Raw genomic sequence first — 17812 nt, 5'->3', positions numbered from 1 at the left:
CGCTCATTAAGAAAATGAAGCTGCAGGCATTGGCTTCTTGGTTTGGGGACAGGGGACACGCGGGATGAGCAGCGGCGGTGGCAGGCTGGGGGGACACGGCAGGACGAGCCCCGGGGTGCCGCTGCCCTGGCGGGGTTGTGCCGGTGGGGACGAGCCCCCGGTGCCGGCCGGTTCCTCGGTGCAACCCCGAGAGCACCGCCAGCCAAAGCCGGTTCTGCTCGCCCCGGTTTCCGTGGGTGCCCCGGTACCCGCGGGTGGCCGTCCCCAAGGTGTGTCCCCGGCCTGGGGACCCCGAGCGGGGTTGGGACAGGGACAAGGGGAGGTTTTTTTTACCGCCCTGTCCCTCGCCCGCCGGGTTTGGCCGGGATGGAAAGTCTGAACCTGCCGGTCCGGCCGCGCCCCTAATGAGGGGTTTGGAACGGAAAGGCGGACGGCGGCTTCACCTGCGAGCCCCCGGGACACCGGGCCTGGCACCGCCACTGCTTTTTTTACTGGCTCGGGACAGCGGGGACAGCGGGGGACACGGAGCCGTGCGCGCTCCGCTCTCGCTGAGATTTAATAAACCGCGTTTATTCGGGATTTAATTAACAGCAGCTGTCGGGGGAGGGGGAGGGTAGATCGCAGTTGTCCTCCCGTGCCTCAGTTTCCCCAGCGCCAGCACTGCGTGTGCCGGCCCCCAGCGCTGCCCCAGCCCTGTCCTGCGTGTCACCCGTGTCCCCCGAAGCCAGGGCTGTGCCGTGCCACCCCGTGCCGTGCCCCACCGTCCCCGCCGGCTGTGGGCAGCACACAGGACGGACACACCGGGGCGGCAGCTCCTGGCACCGGCAGAACCGGAGGGGGGGCGCGGGGTCCCCCGAGTCCCCCCCACGCCCTGACACCGCTGATTTATCGCTCTCATTAGCGCGGCCCGGGAAGCATCTGGCCGCAATTAGCGCCGGCTCAGCGTCACCCGCCCCGGTGTCCCGCGTGTGCCCGGGGTCTCGGCGGCGCGGGGGCCGCATCCTGCCCGGTGTGTGTGTGTGTGTGAGGGGGGTTATCGGCGGACACCGGCGCTGCCTCCCCCCGCGCCGGTGACGTCAAGCGCTGACGCCGATCCGCCCCCTCAGCCGCCCGCGGGCTTGGCCGGCCGTGACGTCTGCCACCGCCACCGCCGCCGCCGTTAACTCCTTCCCCGGTGCCGCCCGCACCGGGCTCGCTGTGCCCCTGGCTGACCCACGGAGGGATGGTGTAACCCCCACCCCTCCCCGGTGAACCGGGCTTGGCCGGAGGGAGCGGCTGTTCGCTGGGTGAAGCCCGGTGCCACCGGGGCGCAGCGGTGACACGGGAGGTGTGGGGACATGCAGGAATGGCGGCTCTGTGGCCGGTCCCGGGCTGACCCGCAAGGTCCCGTGGCGGTGCCTGGCCCGGTGTGTTTGCTTATTTATTTATTTATTTATTTGTTGTACCCTTTTTACAGCCGGGCTCCGGCTCGGTGCCAGGGTCCAGTCCCGGTGCCGGTACCCAGTGCCAGGTTGCCGGTTCCTGTGCCCTGTGCCCGGTCCCGATTCTCAGTAGGCAATTCCCATGCCCGGTTCCCATTCCTATTCCCGGCGTCCGGTTCTCGTGCCCAGTTCCCGGTGCCCTGTGGCTGTTCCTATGCCCAGTTCCCGGTGCCCATTCCCAGTGCCCCGTGCCGTTCCCGTACCCGGTTCCCGGTGCCCTGTGCCGTTCCCGTGCCCGTCCCCGTGCCCTGTGGCCGGTTTCCGTGCCCGGTGCACGTTCCCGGTTCCCAGTGCCCGTTCCCGTGCCCAGTTCCCGTTCCCAGTGCCCATTCCCATGCCCGGTTCCCGTTCCCAGTGCCCATTCCCGTGCCCGGTTCGCCGGTGCGCACCGGGCGCCTCCCCCGCCCTCCCCGCCCCGCGCTCGCCCCGGTCCTCCCCCCGCCCCGGCGCCGTTTCCCCCGCAGCCGGGCGGGGGAGGAGGATGGAAACACCCTTCTACCATGATGATGTGTTGAGCGGCCTCGGCAGCGGCTTCGCTCCGTCCTCCGGCAGCAACGGGCTCCTCCTGCCTTTCCCCGGCGGCAGCATGATGAAGAAGGACGCGCTCGGGATGGCCTTACCGGAACAGGTGGCGGCGGCGCTGAAAGCCCCCGGCGCGGCCAGCGGCGAGGCGGCGGGGCTGCTGGGCTCGGCCGAGCTGGGGCTGCTCAAGCTGGCGTCCCCGGAGCTGGAGCGGCTCATCATCCAGTCCAACGGGCTGGTCACCACCACCCCGACGCCCGTTCCCGTGCCCGGTTCCCGCCCCTCCCTTTGTGCCCATCAGCCCCGGCGGGGCGCGCGCCGCTGGGCCACGTGACCGCCCCTCCCCCGCGCTGACGTCATCCCAGGGCCCCGCGCGCTGTTGTCCCGTTTACCCGCCGGTCGCCGCGGCGACGGGGCCGGGGCGTGGCCGGCACGGGGCGGGGCACCGCCTCCGCGGGGCGGAGGCCACGCCCCGTATGCAAACGACGGCTGGCGAGGACGTCATCTGCAGCCAATGGGGACTCGACGCGGTGAGGTCACCGCGACGGCGCCGCCTATTTAACGCGGCGCGGGGCGCGCGGCGGCGGCAGACCCGTGTGCGCGCGCGCAGGAGCGGGGCCGCGGCCGGTGCGCACCGGGCGCCTCCCCCGCCCTCCCCGCCCCGCGCTCGCCCCGGTCCTCCCCCCGCCCCGGCGCCGTTTCCCCCGCAGCCGGGCGGGGGAGGAGGATGGAAACACCCTTCTACCATGATGATGTGTTGAGCGGCCTCGGCAGCGGCTTCGCTCCGTCCTCCGGCAGCAACGGGCTCCTCCTGCCTTTCCCCGGCGGCAGCATGATGAAGAAGGACGCGCTCGGGATGGCCTTACCGGAACAGGTGGCGGCGGCGCTGAAAGCCCCCGGCGCGGCCAGCGGCGAGGCGGCGGGGCTGCTGGGCTCGGCCGAGCTGGGGCTGCTCAAGCTGGCGTCCCCGGAGCTGGAGCGGCTCATCATCCAGTCCAACGGGCTGGTCACCACCACCCCGACCAGCGGCCAGTTCCTGTACCCTAAAGCGGCCGCCTCCGAGGAGCAGGAGTTCGCCGAGGGTTTCGTCAAGGCGCTGGAGGACTTGCACAAGCAGAACCAGCTGGGCGGCGGCGCGGCGGGGAGCGGCGGCGGCGCGGGCGGCGGCGGCGGGGGAGGAAGCGGCGGAGCGGGCGAGCTGCCCGCCGCCGGGATGGCCCCGGAGCCGCCCGTCTACGCCAACCTCAGCACCTACCCGGCCGTCAGCTACGCCGCCGACCCCGGCCCGTTCGCGGCGCCGCCGCCGCGGCTGCCTCCGCCGCCGCCCCCGCCGCCGCTAAAGGACGAGCCGCAGATCGTGCCGGAGGTGCCGAGCTTCGGGGAGAGCCCCCCGCTGTCCCCCATCGACATGGACACGCAGGAGCGCATCAAGGCGGAACGGAAGCGGCTGAGGAACCGCATCGCCGCCTCCAAGTGCCGCAAGAGGAAGCTGGAGCGGATCTCCCGGCTGGAGGAGAAGGTGAAGAGCCTCAAGAGCCAGAACACGGAGCTCGCCTCCACCGCCAGCCTGCTCCGCGAGCAGGTCGCCCAGCTCAAGCAGAAGGTGCTCAGCCACGTCAACAGCGGCTGCCAGCTCCTGCCCCAGCACCAGCACCAAGTGCCGGCGTACTGACCCCGGGCGGGCCCCAGCCCGGGCACGGACCGAGGGGTACCGGGCAAGGACCCGGGGGAGCGCCCGCCCTGCCCCGGGCATGGACCGAGGGGAACGGGGAAAGCGCTCACCTCGCCCCGGGAACGGACCGAGGGGTCCCGGGCAGGGACTGAGGGGAGCGGGGGAAGCGGCCGCCTGCTCCCGGGCAAGGACTGAGGGGAGCGGGGGAAGCTCCTGCCTTGTCCCGGGCATGGACCGAGGGGTCCCGAGGGGAGGAAGAAGAGCGATGATCGCCCCCCCTCCACCTCCCCAGACACGGTGTGAGGGGAGGCCCAGGAGCGGCTCCGGGCCGTGGGCTCCGGCTCCCCGCGGAGGGACAGGCCGGGGGTTCCCCGCCGCGCACGGACTGAGAGGGGCCCGGGCCGCCCCCCCCGGGTCCCTCCGCGCCCCACACATTCCAGTGAGGTCCCAGTAAAACCCCGCGACACGGAGAATTGGCCTCTGGCTGTTTGCTGCGCCCGGGAGGGACGGGAAGGGAAGGGAAGGGGCGGCGCGGGCAGGAAGTGGCGCGGCCGGGTGCCATCTTGGGCTGAGGGGGAAACGGGACCGGGGGGGTCTGGGGAGTTCTGAGGGGCGATGGGGAGTGGGCAGTGAGACCCCTCCAGGGCTGGCAAAGAGGCTCTGGGGATCACTGGAGAGGGTGGAGGGCGAGGGGGTCCAAGGGGTTGTGGTTTTTTTTGGGGAGGGGGAAGGGTGGAGGATGTTGTGGGGAGAGGGTGGTGAAAAGTTGGGGTGTTGCGGGGGCCGTGGGGTTGTTTGGGCTCTCTTGGGGGGAATATGGGTGTATTTGGGCTCCCCTGGGGCTGGGGGGGGTCCCCATGTGTGAGGAGGTGGGCGAGGGGACCCCACTGCTGGTTCTGGCTGTGGCTCTGCCCTGCCAGACCCTCTCCGTGTTGGGGGGTTCACCAGCACCCCCCTGTCCTGGCCCCCGCGGGTCACCCCGAGGCACCCAGCGCGGCCGGGCCTCCTCTGCTCCTCCCAGACTTCGGCAACACCCTTGGGCTTCCCGGCACCGCAAAGGCTCCTCCTTCGCCTTCCCCACCTGCGGGGCCCCATCCCGGGGACAGCAGCACCGAGGCACCGGCCCCGTGTCCCGGGGACGCTGCTGGCGGCAGCTCCAGCCCGTTCCAGCAGCGGCATCGCCCCGCTCCCGGCAGCCGGCTGTGCGAGACAGCGCGGGGTCCCTGGGGGGCTCCCCGGGGGCCCCACGTTCAGCACCGGACCGTGCCTTGGGGGGTTCCTCAGGGACCCCCACATTCAGCACCGGACCGTGCCTTGGGGGGTTCCTCAGGGACCCCACATTCAGCACCGGACCGTGCCTTGGGGGGCTCCCCGGGGACCCCACGTTCAGCACCGGACCGTGCCTTGGGGGGTTCCTCAGGGACCCCCACATTCAGCACCGGACCGTGCCTTGGGGGGCTCCCCGGGGACCCCACGTTCAGCACCGGACCGTGCCTTGGGGGGTTCCTCAGGGACCCCACATTCAGCACCGGACCGTGGCGTGGGTGGATCCCCGGGGACCCCACGTTCAGCACCGGACCGTGCCTTGGGGTGTTCCCCGGGGACCCCCCGTTCAGCCGTGCCGTGGGTGGCTCGCCGGGGACGCGGTGCCCGCCGCTCCGGTTTGCCGGAGGAAGCGCCGTCCCCTCCCGGCGCGGTTGTGCTGCGCCCCGGATGTGCCGCTCCGACGCCAAGATGGACGGGGCGGCCACCTGTCCGGCCCCGTGTCACCAGATCCCTGTGTCCCCAAGTCCCCGCATCCTCATGTCCCCAGATCCCATTGTCCCTGCATCCTGATGACCCCGGGTCCCTTTGTCCCCACATTCCCACGGTCCAGTGTTCCTGTATCCCGATATCTCCCGTTTCCCAGGTCCCTTTGTCCCAAAATCCCCACATCCCAGTGTCCCCGCATCCCCCGATCCCTTTGTGCCCGCTTCCCGGTGTCTCCACGTGTCCGCAGAGATCGCGGCAGGGCTGGCTCCCGGTACCGGGGGTGTTTCACGACCGCGGGGTGGGAGATGGGCGGAGGAAACGGCCGGAGTGTGTGTGGGTGGGGGAATTTTGGGGGGTTTCTCCCGGTGCCCGCAGGGTCCCGGCGCTGCGGTGCCGCCCGGTACCGACAGGGGGCGGCCCCGCCTCCCCCGGGGCGGATAAAGTCGGCGGCACCGGCACCGGGCGGGATGGCCCGGGGCGCGCTCCGCCTGCTCTGCTGCGCCGCTGCCCTGCTCGCTGCCGCAGGTACCGGGCACCGGGGAGGGTCCACGGGGTCCCAGGGGCACGTGGGAGATGCAGCACCGGGGGGCTGGGTGCTTCCCGGTACCAGCGGTGGGTGCGTCTGTGGCCTCCCCCCGCCCAGTTCCAGGTATGGGGAGAAGCGTCCAGGTGCTCCGGGGCACCGGGGAAGTTCGGGGAGGCGACCACGCGTTGCCTCGCGGTCTGCACCGGCAGCCCAGTGGGGCACTGGGGGGGTTCCGTGTCCCTTTTGGGGCTGGGGTCAGCGGGGGGCTGCACCTCCTCCCCGGGAGTGCCAGGCTGCACCGGAGCACCCTGCCCCTCCCGGCCGATGCGGTGCCTGGGCTGCCAAACCGGCTGGTCCTGGCACGGGTACCCTGGCACCGCAGCAGCACTCCCGGGGCAAAGGGCTCCCCGGTATCCCGGGCCACTGTGGGCCCCCCGTTTCCAGCCTGGGTCCCCCACACCCTCCCTGCACCCCGAGGGGCCTCGGCTCAGCCATCCTGGCACACTGGGTGCTTGGCCCTGGGCTCCATGCCACCCTGGCAGAGGGTGGCAGCTGCTGGGGACAGCCCATCCCAGTGAGCCTGGCAGCTGTGGGGACCCCCAGCCACGCTGTGCCCCTGGGTGCTGGCTCTGCCAGGGGACATTTCTGTCCGGTGTCCCCCTGGGGCCAGTCTGGACTTGCTGCTCCTCTTGTGCAAACAGGATTCGGGCAGATAAGGGGCACTGCCCGGCAAACCTGCTCTGTCCCACGTGGCCACGGGAGAGTCCCTGGCACGCCTGGCCCTGAGGGTGTCCGGTGGGTGCCACAAGGGCTGGGTCAGCACGTGTCCCTGTGGCCTGGCACTGCCCGCTGCTGCCACGCTGCTCTGCTTGTCCCCAGCAGTGCTGTGGCCGTGCCACGACAGCTCGGGGAGCTCTTCTGGTTCTGGATTTCTGGGATTTGATCCTGGCTAAATGCCAGCTTTCTGTGTGATCAAAATCACCTGGGACATGATCTCTGTGAGGCCAGGAGGTGGGGCAGGTGCTGCTGCCCTGCCAGGACCCTGCCAGGGCCCTGCCATGTGCTTGCTCACCAGCTCTCTCCTCCAAGGTCTGGAGCCAGGACGTGGCACTGATCCTGCCATCACAGCGTCTCAGAACAGCTCAGGGACAGCCGTGTCACCGTCTCCATCCCGCTCAGCCACAGCCACCAGCCAGGGCACTCAGAGTGTGAGTCTGTCTGGCCCTGACTCGGGAAGGGTCCATGCAGTTCCAACCAGCTCCACCACACCAACAACCCCATCCAGTACCTCGGCATCAAAAACACCTCCAATATCTTTGTCCAGCCCCACCACACCAGCAACCCCATCCAGTACCTCGGGATCAACATCTCCATCCTCTGCATCCAGCACCAGAACACCAACTCCATCCAAGACCTCGAGATCAACACCTCCATCATCTCCACCCAGCCCCACCACACCAACAACCCCATCCAGTACCTCAGGATCAAAACCACCTCCATCGTCTCCATCCAGCCCCACCACACCAACAACTCCACACAATATTTCAGAATCAACACCTCCAGTATCTTCATCCAACACCACCACAGCACCATCTTCAGCCAGGACTCCAGGATCAACGACACCTTTGATACCCTCATCCAATGCCACCATGGCACCACCTCCACCCCACACGAGTGTGTCCAGACCCACAGAGCATCCATCCAACTCAACCACACCACCAGCCCCATCCTCACCCAAGCCCTCTGGGCCTGCCTCTCCCAGCTCCCCCACCGTGAGCCCGGGTCCCAACAGCACCAGCACTGTCACCACCAGCTCCAGGAGGACAGCAGCCACTGGCAGCATGGCTGGGAACTCTGGTGAGAGCCAGGCTGGGGGGCACTGGGCAGCTGGGGGACCTGGGAATGACCATGGGCCCCCCTGGATCCCCCACTTGGGGCTGCACTCACAGTAGGGCTCAGGGGTGCAGGTCCCAAGGTGAGGCCAGAGCCCCCCTGGCTGCTCCCCCCTCCTTGGGGGAGTCATTGTGGGCTCCCCTTTTCTCCTCCAGTCTCTGCCAGGGGGGGTCAGAGTGCCCTGGTGGAGGTGACACAGGAGCTGGGTGCCAGGTCTGTGGTGGGTGGGCTGGTGGCAGTCGGGTGACTGGAGCCAGGCTTGAGCCACCTCTTTCTCCGTGGTGCTTGGAGGCTGGGCACGAGTCTCAGTGGGAGGAATAACGGGGTGCCAGGGAGGAATACAAGGGTGCCAAGGGGGGATAACGGGGTGCCAGGGGGAACAACACGGTGCTAGGGAGGAATAACGGGGTGCCAGGGGATATCACAGGGTGCCAGGGGGGAATAACAGGGTGCCAGGAGGAATAACGGGGTGCCAGGGGGAATAACGGGGTGCCCATCTCACCCCACAGAGCAGCACCCCACTGAGCTGAGCCCTGCTGTGGTTGTCCTCATCTCCCTGGCCGTGTGCCTGCTGCTGCCGGGGGTGGCCGTGCTGCTGGTGCAGCTGTCCCGGCGCGGGACCCCCCCCTTCCAGCACCTGGATGAGGTGCCCATGGTGCGTGGGGGGGCCGGCGGGGGGGCGGGGGGGGGCGCTGCCCGGGCGGGACCCTCGGACCGGGATCAGCACGGAGCCCCCCCGGGCCGCTCCCCGCGCCCCTCACCGCTGCTCCGTTTCCCGGCAGCGCTGCCGCGATCCCGCCGAGGCCGCCCCGTCGGGCCCGGTCCCGGCAGCGGCCGTGGGCGCCGTGCGCCGCCGTTTCTCCGGGACCCCGTTGCTGCCGCCGCTGGGCTGCCGGTTGGCGGAGGCGGCCCGCGCCCCCGAGCCCGAGGCTGCCCGGGTGGTGTTCACCATCGAGGAGAGCGGCCCCAGCAGCGGCGATGAGTCCGAGCCCCCCCGGTAAGGGCGGGACGGGGAGCGGGGAGGTGATGCCCCGGTGGCACCGGGAACGCGTTACCGGGCAGGGCACGGCTGGCGGCGACGCTCCCGGCTTCAGCACCGGCGGCCGGACAGCGGCACCGGGGCAGAGCGCACGGTGGGTTGGGGACAAGCTCCTCTGTCACCGTGCTCGCTGTGCCAGCCTCGGGATGCCCATTGTGATCACCGTCTGTCCCTGTCACCGCACAACACTCCTGTCCCCCACTGTCCCTGCCACTCCCATCCACCTTTTCCCCACCACCCATGCCTGTCCTCACCCTCATCACCCCCTCCTTGTCCCCACCCCGTGGCCCAGCCAGAGCCACCACAGGGCTGGCCTGGCCCTGCCCGAGGTGACCTCAGTCCCTCCCGCAGTGGCTCGGGCCCGGCTGTGCTGCTGCAGGGCTATTTTTGGGCCATTCCCCCTGTCCCGTGCCTCTCCCAGCCCGGCTTGTGGGGACAGCAACGAGCTGGCACAGCCGAGGGACATGGCTCTGGTGTCACTTGTCCTCCACCCCGGCACAGACACGTGGGGACAGTGACACGCCGATAAGGACTGGCTGTCCTGGGGATGGGCACTGGCTGTCCCGCGGCCAGCCCAGCCCTTGCTGCCCAGGGCTGCCAGCCAGCACAGGGGGCTCTTCCCTCTGTCCCACGTCCCCTGATGTCCCTGTCCCACATCCCTCTGCCCTGAGTCCCTTGAAAGCCAAGGTGACCCCTCCAGGACCCCCCTCCGGTGGGTTTTGGGGTCCCCACCGGCGCTGTCCTGGCGGGGGGGCTCTGTTGCTGTCCCTCCTGGCTCCCTGCCAGCTGCTGGATGTTTTTGTGGCCATCAGGAACAGCAGGTAGCCACATGCTGCTGCATCAGGCTGGGCAAGTGCCAGCTCCCACGACCACCTCACAGTGGGTCCCCCACAGTGTCACTGTCACCAGCTGGACCTCACCCTGCTGCTCCAGGAGGGGACAGCACCAGGGAGGGGCTGGGGCACGGTGTGGGACGGGTTTGGCTCTCACAGGTCCCTCGGTGGCACCATGGCACATCCACACCACACGTCTGGGATGCTCCAAGCTCAGCTGTGTCCCTTGGTGGCACCATGGCACAGCCACACCGCAAGTTCAGGATGCTCCAGACTCAATTGTGCCCCTCAGTGGCACCGTGTCACAGCCACACCGCGTGTCCGGGATGCTCCGTGCTCAGCTGTGTCCCCCCGTGGCATCGTGTCACAGCCACACCGCATGTCCAGGATGCTCCGTGCTCAGCTGTGTCCCCCCGTGGCACCGTGTCACGTCCTCTCCGCACCCTCTGGCTCTCTGGGGGGCTTCGTGGGGCGTTTTTCCGTGTCTCCAGGCAGAGCACCCCTGCCCTTTCAGGAGCAGCTGCCGCCTCGGGGACAGCAGGGTGGCCGGTGGCACCGGGCCAGCGAGGGGCCACGTGCCCGGGCCGCCAGGCACACCGGGGGGGGACCCGCTCCCTGCGCCGGCTGCCGGAGCCAGACAGTTGTTTAATTTCCCAGGCGCAGGGCGGGAGGGGGATGGAAAGTTTCCCGGGGCTGCCGGGGCCGGGACGGCCGCACGCTTCCTGCTCGGCACCGGGGGCAGCGGGGCCTCGCCGCCGGCCCGGGGGTCCCTGAGCGGGGCCATGCTGCCCACCGCGCACTGCTCGCCGGGGGCTTCTCCGGCCGCGTCCCCCCGCAGTTCCCCCCGCAATTCTCCCGTCCTCTTCAGGAAGCTCCTGATGAACCAGAGCATCCGCCTGCAGCGGCGCTTCACCGTGGCGCATCCCCTCTGGTAAGGGGGGGACGCTGGCGGGTCCCCGCGGGGGGTGGCACCAGCCCGTGCTGCCGGCGTGGGGGCATGGCTCCCCCCAGAGCTGTGGCGCGTCCTCGGGGCTGTGGGGACGCGGGGGACGAGGAGGGGACAGCGGGTGTCCCCTCGTGGTCAGGGGGAGCCGGCCGGAGGAGCGGGGCTGAGCACGGACTCGCTCATGGCAGCGATCGCCAGGCAGGGACCCCGGCGAGGTGGCCCGGTGGGGACGGAGGGGGACTTTGCCCTCCAAATCAAGGCAGCAACGCACCCACGGCGGCTCGTCCCTGCCCTCCCCACCCCGGAGCTCTGTGGGGTCGGTTTTGGGGGGCCGGCCCCACCTGCGCGGGTGCCGTGGGGCTCAGCACATCCCCCCCGGCAGCGACAGCATCTATTTATAGCGGCCCCGGCCCCGCCGCCACCGCCACCGCTCGGAGGTCATTAACGCCGAAAGCAGGGGGGTTAATTGGGCACCAACCCCGTGGCAGGGGCTCGTGTCCCCCGGGGCTGTCCCCTGCGGTGGCAGCGGGGTCAGGCGTGGTGGCACGGGGCCGGGAACAGACGCGGGCATCACCCCGCGGAGCCGTCGGAGGGGACAATGCGGCTTTGTGTCGCCGGTACCATCGGGGATGGGAAGCCGAGGCAGGAAAACAAGGGGCTGCGGGATGGCATGACGCGGTGCCGGCTGGCACTGCCACTGCCGGGGGCGGCCGCGCCACAGCCGCCGGGGCTGCCGGAGCGGGACGATGCTGCCGGGCAGCCGGTACCCGTCCCGGAGGCACTCCTGCATCGGGTAGGTGCCGGGATCCCGCTGGGGACACGGTGGCCCCGGTGGCATCTGCGCTTTCGCACTGCTCTGGGGTGGCTTGTCCCCGTCCCCACGGCGCTGGCGGCTGCGGGAGGGGACAGGCGCTGGATGGCCCTCGCTGTGTCCCTGCTGCGTGCAGCCTTTCCCATGACCCCGGGGCCAGCAGAGCGGCAGGGTGGGTGAGGCGGCCGCGGCCAGCTTGGGGACACTGCGGGGTCACCATGCCTGTCCCCTGTCCCCCCTGGATGCACACGGCTGCCAGGTGACTCCGGTCGGGGTGCCCCTGGGCTGCCGCCAGCGTGTCCCCAGGGGCCAGGGCTTGGCTTCTGCGTCGGTTTCTGTCCTTCGATGTCCCCTGGCTCTGTGCCGTGGCTGGGATATTGTCCCCTCCATGGGACACGGCACCTCGAGACGGGGCTGATGGAGGCTTTGGAGGACTTGGGACCGTGGTGCTGGTGACAGGTAGGGGGAGGGACAGGCAGGAGCCGGCCCTTCCTGGGGGTCACTGGAGCTGGGAGCTTCAGGGCAGCGGGTTTCTGTCCCAGCTGGGTGACACGGGACAGCCTGGCTCTGCTGGTCAGTGTCCCAAGTCCCAGGGCCACTGTGCCAGCAGGGAGCTGAGAGGCTCCTTGTGCACCGAGCTGTGCCCGTTCTCAGCAGGTGGAGGAGCCAGCGGGGCCAGACCGGGCACCGCTGTCACCACAGGGCCACCAAGCCAGAGCGAGGTGGTGGCACAGAGAGCCCGACAAACCTGGCAGCATCCCCTGGGCTGAGCTCCCTGTCCCACGCACCCCTTGCCAGCCTTGTCCCCTCTCCCTTCACAGCTTTGACCTGGAGAATGGCCCCCCCGGCCGGGGCGCCCTGGACCCCCAGGCCAGCCCGGGCGCGGGGCTGGTCCTGCAGGGCACCTTCTCGCACGGCCAGCGCCGCGAGTCCTTCCTGTACCGCTCCGACAGCGACTACGACCTGTCCCCAAAAGCCATGTCCCGCAACTCCTCCATCGCCAGCGACCTGTGAGTGTCCCCCCAGCCCACATCCCCGTCCCCTCCCCTTCCCTCCCCGAGCCTCACGCTCCCTGTGCTCCCGCAGGCATGGAGAAGACATGATCGTCACACCTTTTGCCCAGGTAGGTGCCATGGGGGACACAGGAGGGGACAGGGCGTGCGGCCAGCAGCGGGGTGGGTGTCCCGTGGGGGTCCGCCCGACCCCAGCCCCCTGTCGCCCCCCAGGTCCTGGCCAGCCTCCGCACCGTCCGCAGCAACCTGACCCACCTCCAGGACCGCGCTGGCATCAAGTGAGTTGGAGGGCGAGGATGTCACCCGAGTGGGGACCCCAGCCCACGGCGGGGCGGGGGGCACGGCTGTGGGGGTCACAGCTACTCAGCCCCCCGTGTTTGACAGGCGAGGATCGAGCAGCAGCCTGCCCTCGGGGAGCAAGGCCAGCCTCTCCGGTGAGTGCCGGGGAGGACGGTGGTGGGGAGATTTTGGCACGAGCTGGCTGTCCCCGTGTCCCCAGGCTGTGTCCTGCCGTGCCCTGGGGGTGCAGCCACCTCCTCCAAGGCAAGGCAGAGCTGCGGCTTTGCCCTTTGGGATCCATGTCTGGTTTTCGGCAGCTCCTCCCGCCTGGCCGCCCTTCGCGGCGGTGGAAAAGCTCCCGTTGACGTCAAACCTTCCATTAATAAAAGCCCGGCGGTGAGCGGGGCCCCGCGGGAGCCCGGCTGCCCCCGGGGCTGGCTGTCACCCCACGGGACAGCGTGGCACGCCGCGTGCCGGGGCTGCCACGCCATGGGGACAGCGTGCCGGGGCTGAGCCCCGCTGCCCAGGGATGCCTGACCCCGACCCCCGCGTCCCCCCGCCGCCCCGCTCGGGGGGTGCTGTGACACTCCACGCGGGTTTGGGGTGGCACCAGCCCCCCTGTGCCGGGTGGCCGCGCTGCTGGCAGGTCCCTTGCCAAGCTGGCGGGTGTCCCCAGCAGAAGATGCCCACCAGAAGCTCTCGAGGGAGACCCTGGAGGAGCTGGATTGGTGCTTGGACCAGCTGGAGACGCTGCAGACCAGGCACTCGGTCAGCGAGATGGCCTCCAACAAGGTAAGGGACCTTTTCACGGTCACCCTGGCGGGCGTGGGGACCCCAGAGCCCCCCAGGATGTCCTGCCAGCCCCCCACACCGCTGACCCTGCCAACCACCCACAGTTCAAGCGGATGCTGAGCCGGGAGCTGACGCACCTCTCGGAGACCAGCCGCTCCGGGAACCAGGTGTCCGAGTACATCTCCAGCACCTTCCTGGGTGAGGACCCCCTGCCCCAGGGTCACCTCCCCGCTGGCAGCAGGGTGGGCTTTGTGTCCCCAGGGAGCTGGGGTGCCCAAGGGGAAGATGCCAGTGGAGGGTCCTGCTTGTTTCTTGTGGAGGAATGGAATGGGGGACCCAGGGGGGTTTTCCTGGGTGTCCCAGTGGGATTTGTATGGCTGGGGGTGCTGGCTCATACTGGTGTATACTGGTGCACTGGGGCTGTTGGGGCCACCCCTGTGTGCCTGGAGGAGTGTCCAGGGGTCCCCTGGCAGATCTGTGACCTGTGGATGGGGGTGAAGTAAAGTGCTGCAGCCCCCCAAATTGTCACAGCGTGACGCAGGGAGATGCTGGCAATGACATTTGGCCTCCCCGTGTCACCCCAGACAAGCAGCACGAGGTGGAGATCCCCTCGGCACCGGCAAAGGACAAGGAGAAGGAGAGGAGGAAGCGTCCCATGTCCCAGATCAGCGGTGTCAGGAAGCTCAAGCACAGCTCCAGCCTGGCCACCGCCGGCATCCCCCGCTTCGGGGTGCGCACGGAGCACGAGGCGCTGCTGGCCAAGGTGGGCCCTGGCAGGGCTGACCCCCCCCGACCATGGGGTCCCCAACACCACCCCCACCATGGATCTCTGTCCCTCTGCTCCCCAGGAGCTGGAGGACACCAACAAGTGGGGGCTCGACGTGTTCAAAGTCGCCGAGTACTCGGGGAACCGCCCGCTGACCGTCATCATGTACAGCATCTTCCAGGTGAGCGCCCCGCCGGGACGTCCCTGTCCCTGTGCCCGCACGGGGACGAGCCACCTCCCGCCTTCCTGCAGGAGCGTGACCTGATGAAGACCTTCCGCATCCCCGTCAACACCTTCATCACCTACATGCTGACGCTGGAGGACCACTACCACGCCGACGTGGCCTACCACAACAGCCTGCACGCCGCCGACGTGGCGCAGTCCACGCACGTCCTGCTCTCCACGCCTGCGCTGGAGGTGATTCCTGGTCACCTGAAGCCACCCAGGTGTGCCTGAGGGGCCGTAACATGTCCCCAATGCCTTTTCCCACCATTCCTAGGCTGTCTTCACGGACCTGGAGATCATGGCTGCCATCTTTGCCAGCGCCATCCATGACGTTGACCACCCCGGCGTCTCCAACCAGTTCCTCATCAACACCAGTGAGCTGGGGCGCAGGGATGGACCTGGGGGATATTGGGGGACCCCAGGAGTCACCCCGGGGTGACTGGTGCTGTCTCACAGACTCGGAGCTGGCCCTGATGTACAACGACGCCTCGGTGCTGGAGAATCACCACCTGGCCGTGGGCTTCAAGCTGCTCCAGGAGGAGAACTGCGACATCTTCCAGAACCTGAGCAGGAAGCAGAGGCAGACGCTCCGTAAAATGGTCATCGACATGGTATGGGGGGCTGGAGCAGCCCAGGGTGGGGTCTGGGCTGGGGGATCAGGCTTGAGACCCGTTCCCACCTCTCCCTGCCCAGGTGCTGGCCACGGACATGTCCAAGCACATGAACCTGCTGGCGGATCTGAAGACCATGGTGGAGACCAAGAAGGTGACCAGCCTGGGCGTGCTGCTGCTGGACAACTACTCTGACCGCATCCAGGTGGGGACACACCTGGGCAACCCTTCCCAGCACCGCAGGTGTCCATCCCAGCTCTGGCCTGCCGGGATGTCCCACTTGGTGCCACCACCATCCCAAACCCAACTGGGGGGGGGGGCCAAGCGAGTTCGTGGCACAGCTTGGGTGGCCCTGGGGGGACAGAGGACACGGTGTCCATGCCCACAGGTTCTGCAGAACATGGTGCACTGCGCCGACCTCAGCAACCCCACGAAGCCGCTGGAGCTGTACCGGCAGTGGACCGACCGCATCATGGTGGAGTTCTTCCACCAAGGAGACCGGGAGCGGGAGAAGGGCATGGAGATCAGCCCCATGTGTGACAAGCACACCGCCTCCGTGGAGAAATCCCAGGTGGGGTGGCAGCCTGGGGACAGGGCAGGGTGCCAGGGCAAGGCAGGGGGGGCTCAGCTCTGCCTCCCCCCAGGTGGGATTCATCGACTTCATCGCCCACCCGCTGTGGGAGACCTGGGCCGACCTTGTGCACCCCGACGCCCAGGAGCTGCTGGACACGCTGGAGGACAACCGGGAGTGGTACCAGAGCATGATCCCGCGCAGCCCCTCCCCTCCGCCCGAGGCACCCGCCGTGTCCCCCGCCACCACCGACAAGTTCCAGTTCGAGCTGACGCTGGAGGAGGAGGAGGAGGAGGAGGGTGAGTCGGACACGGAGCCGGAGGGCGCCGAGAGCCCCTTGGACGAGGACAACAGCGGCTCCAAGACACCAGGCACGGATGACTCGGAGTGTGCCGACACCAAGCGCCTGTCCCCCGGCCCCGGGGACCGGGACTCGCCTGTCCCCCGCCCCAGGGACGTGGACAACCGGCAGGCGCTGGAGGGGTCGCTGCCGAAGGACGGTGGCAGCGGGTGCTCCGTGCCAGGCCCCGAGGGCAGCCGGGGGCTGTGCCTGGACACAGAGGGCAATGTCACATTCCTGTCCCTGGGCACGTAGCGACACCGGCCCGTGGGTCCCCTGGCTGCGGGGGGACGTGGGACTGGGCACTGCCCTGAGCAGTGCTGGGGACAGCGGGGAGCTGGCACTGGGGAGCACTGGCACTGTAAGGACTCGGAGGCACCCGGGATGTGTCCCCGTTTGGGAGCTGGGCAGGTCCTGACAGGTACGAGGACGCTGCTGGCCTTCTCCCTGGGAAAGGTCCCTGTCCCCTTCAGACAGGGCGTGGGGACACGCTGCTCGGGGCCCAGCCCAGCCCTGGGGACATCACACCCCACAGCGCTGCAGGAAGGAGCATTCCAGCACCTTGCCAGGTGTTCCCTGGCAGGACGAGGTGGGCAGAGGGTGCTGGTGGCACCCCCGGCGCAGCACAGCACAGGCACGGCTCAGTGCTTTATTTATTTGGGGACGGGTTCACTTTTCAAAGCCTTTTGTAGCTCACTTTTTACTACGAGCCTCCCCGAGGCTTACACACATTTTTGGGGCAGGAAAGATGCATTTTTGGGGAGGAAAGTTCCATTTCTGCTCTGTGATCACTCCAAACGCCATTTGCACTTCACACTTCGGACCCTGGCGGGTGCTGTCACCACCCCCTCCCCACTCCCCATCTCCGTTGTCCTGCCTGGGGCAGGGTCCTTTGGGATTCTTCCTTCACCTTCCAGAGATTAAACCCGGTTTGTTCCACCCTAAACATGAGCCTTGCCTCTTTGTGTCACGGGAGCCGCAGCCGATGTCCCCAGGGAGCGGTGTGGCTGGTGGCCCCGTCTCCCGCCGGGCACCGGGCAGGGCCTGGCTCCGTGCTGGAACAAAAGCCAGCTCCTCCCTGGAAACGCCGATCCATCACTGGCAAACACGACCTGCTAAGGTAAATATTTAATCGCCGGCTTGGCGCGGCGCGGAGCCCCGCTCCCTGCTCTTCCGCATTGCTCCCCACGGTGATTTATCTCCACAAACACGGCCCCACCCGTGGCACTGCCCTGGCACGTGGGGCCCTCGCCCCCTGCCTGCCCTGGCAGCAGCAGGGCCTCCCGAACTGATGGTTTTTCCCCAGCCCAGGCGTTCTCCAGGGTTTTTCCGGGAGTGCCGGGTCCTGCACGGGGTGCTGGTGGCTCGGTGCCGTCGCTGGTGGGTGCTGAATGTCCCCCCTGTCTCTCCAGATAGGGATGGGCTAAGGCTCTGTGCTCTCAAATTCCTCAAATCCAGATTTGCAAGAGAAAAGCAGGTGGAAAAAGCGCTTTTTTCCCCCCATTTCTGGCTGAGGGGCTGCAGCATGAGGAGGGCAGTGGGGCTGTTGGCTGGGGAAGGTGATGGAAAATGGCCACAGCAGCCTGAATCCATCCCTGAGCCTGGCTCCATCCCTGAGCCTGGCTCCATCCCTAGTTCTGGATCCATCCCTGAGCTTGGCTCCATCCCCAATTCTGGATCCATCCCTGAGCCTGGCTCCATCCCTAATTCTGGATCCATCCCTGAGCCTGGCTCCATCCC

General features: G+C 68.6%; 2 protein-coding genes across 7 annotated transcripts; both read left to right on the top strand.

Annotated features, from left to right (window-relative positions):
* Positions 1-2588: 2588 nt before the first annotated feature.
* JUND (JunD proto-oncogene, AP-1 transcription factor subunit) lies at positions 2589-4148 on the top strand. The gene is made up of 2 exons (XM_041465840.1): positions 2589-3767; positions 3897-4148. Exon 1 carries the CDS (start codon positions 2731-2733, stop codon positions 3673-3675), a length of 945 nt encoding a protein of 314 aa, XP_041321774.1. The 5' UTR covers positions 2589-2730; the 3' UTR covers positions 3676-3767; positions 3897-4148.
* A 1075-nt stretch (positions 4149-5223) lies between these two features.
* On the top strand, positions 5224-17018 carry PDE4C (phosphodiesterase 4C). Of its 6 annotated transcripts, none has more exons than XM_041465836.1 (15): positions 8673-8843; positions 12297-12485; positions 12562-12598; positions 12702-12766; positions 12873-12922; positions 13444-13559; positions 13664-13757; positions 14144-14322; positions 14408-14506; positions 14578-14742; positions 14825-14924; positions 15007-15161; positions 15244-15366; positions 15550-15732; positions 15806-17018. In XM_041465836.1, exons 2-15 carry the CDS (start codon positions 12454-12456, stop codon positions 16325-16327), a joined length of 1920 nt encoding a protein of 639 aa, XP_041321770.1. In that variant the 5' UTR covers positions 8673-8843; positions 12297-12453; the 3' UTR covers positions 16328-17018. The 6 variants fall into 6 exon arrangements, with proteins under 6 accessions (XP_041321773.1, XP_041321770.1, XP_041321767.1 ...); XM_041465833.1 differs by lacking the exon at positions 8673-8843 and adding an exon at positions 10340-10649; XM_041465834.1 differs by lacking the exon at positions 8673-8843 and adding an exon at positions 10341-10649 and having other exon boundaries at positions 13447-13559.
* Positions 17019-17812: the final 794 nt, after the last annotated feature.

This window comes from Pyrgilauda ruficollis, unplaced genomic scaffold (genome assembly GCF_017590135.1).
Source record: "Pyrgilauda ruficollis isolate IOZ18807 unplaced genomic scaffold, ASM1759013v1 scaffold192, whole genome shotgun sequence".
NCBI classification, from domain to species: domain Eukaryota; kingdom Metazoa; phylum Chordata; class Aves; order Passeriformes; family Passeridae; genus Pyrgilauda; species Pyrgilauda ruficollis.
This window is presented reverse-complemented; position numbering and strand designations above follow the sequence as displayed.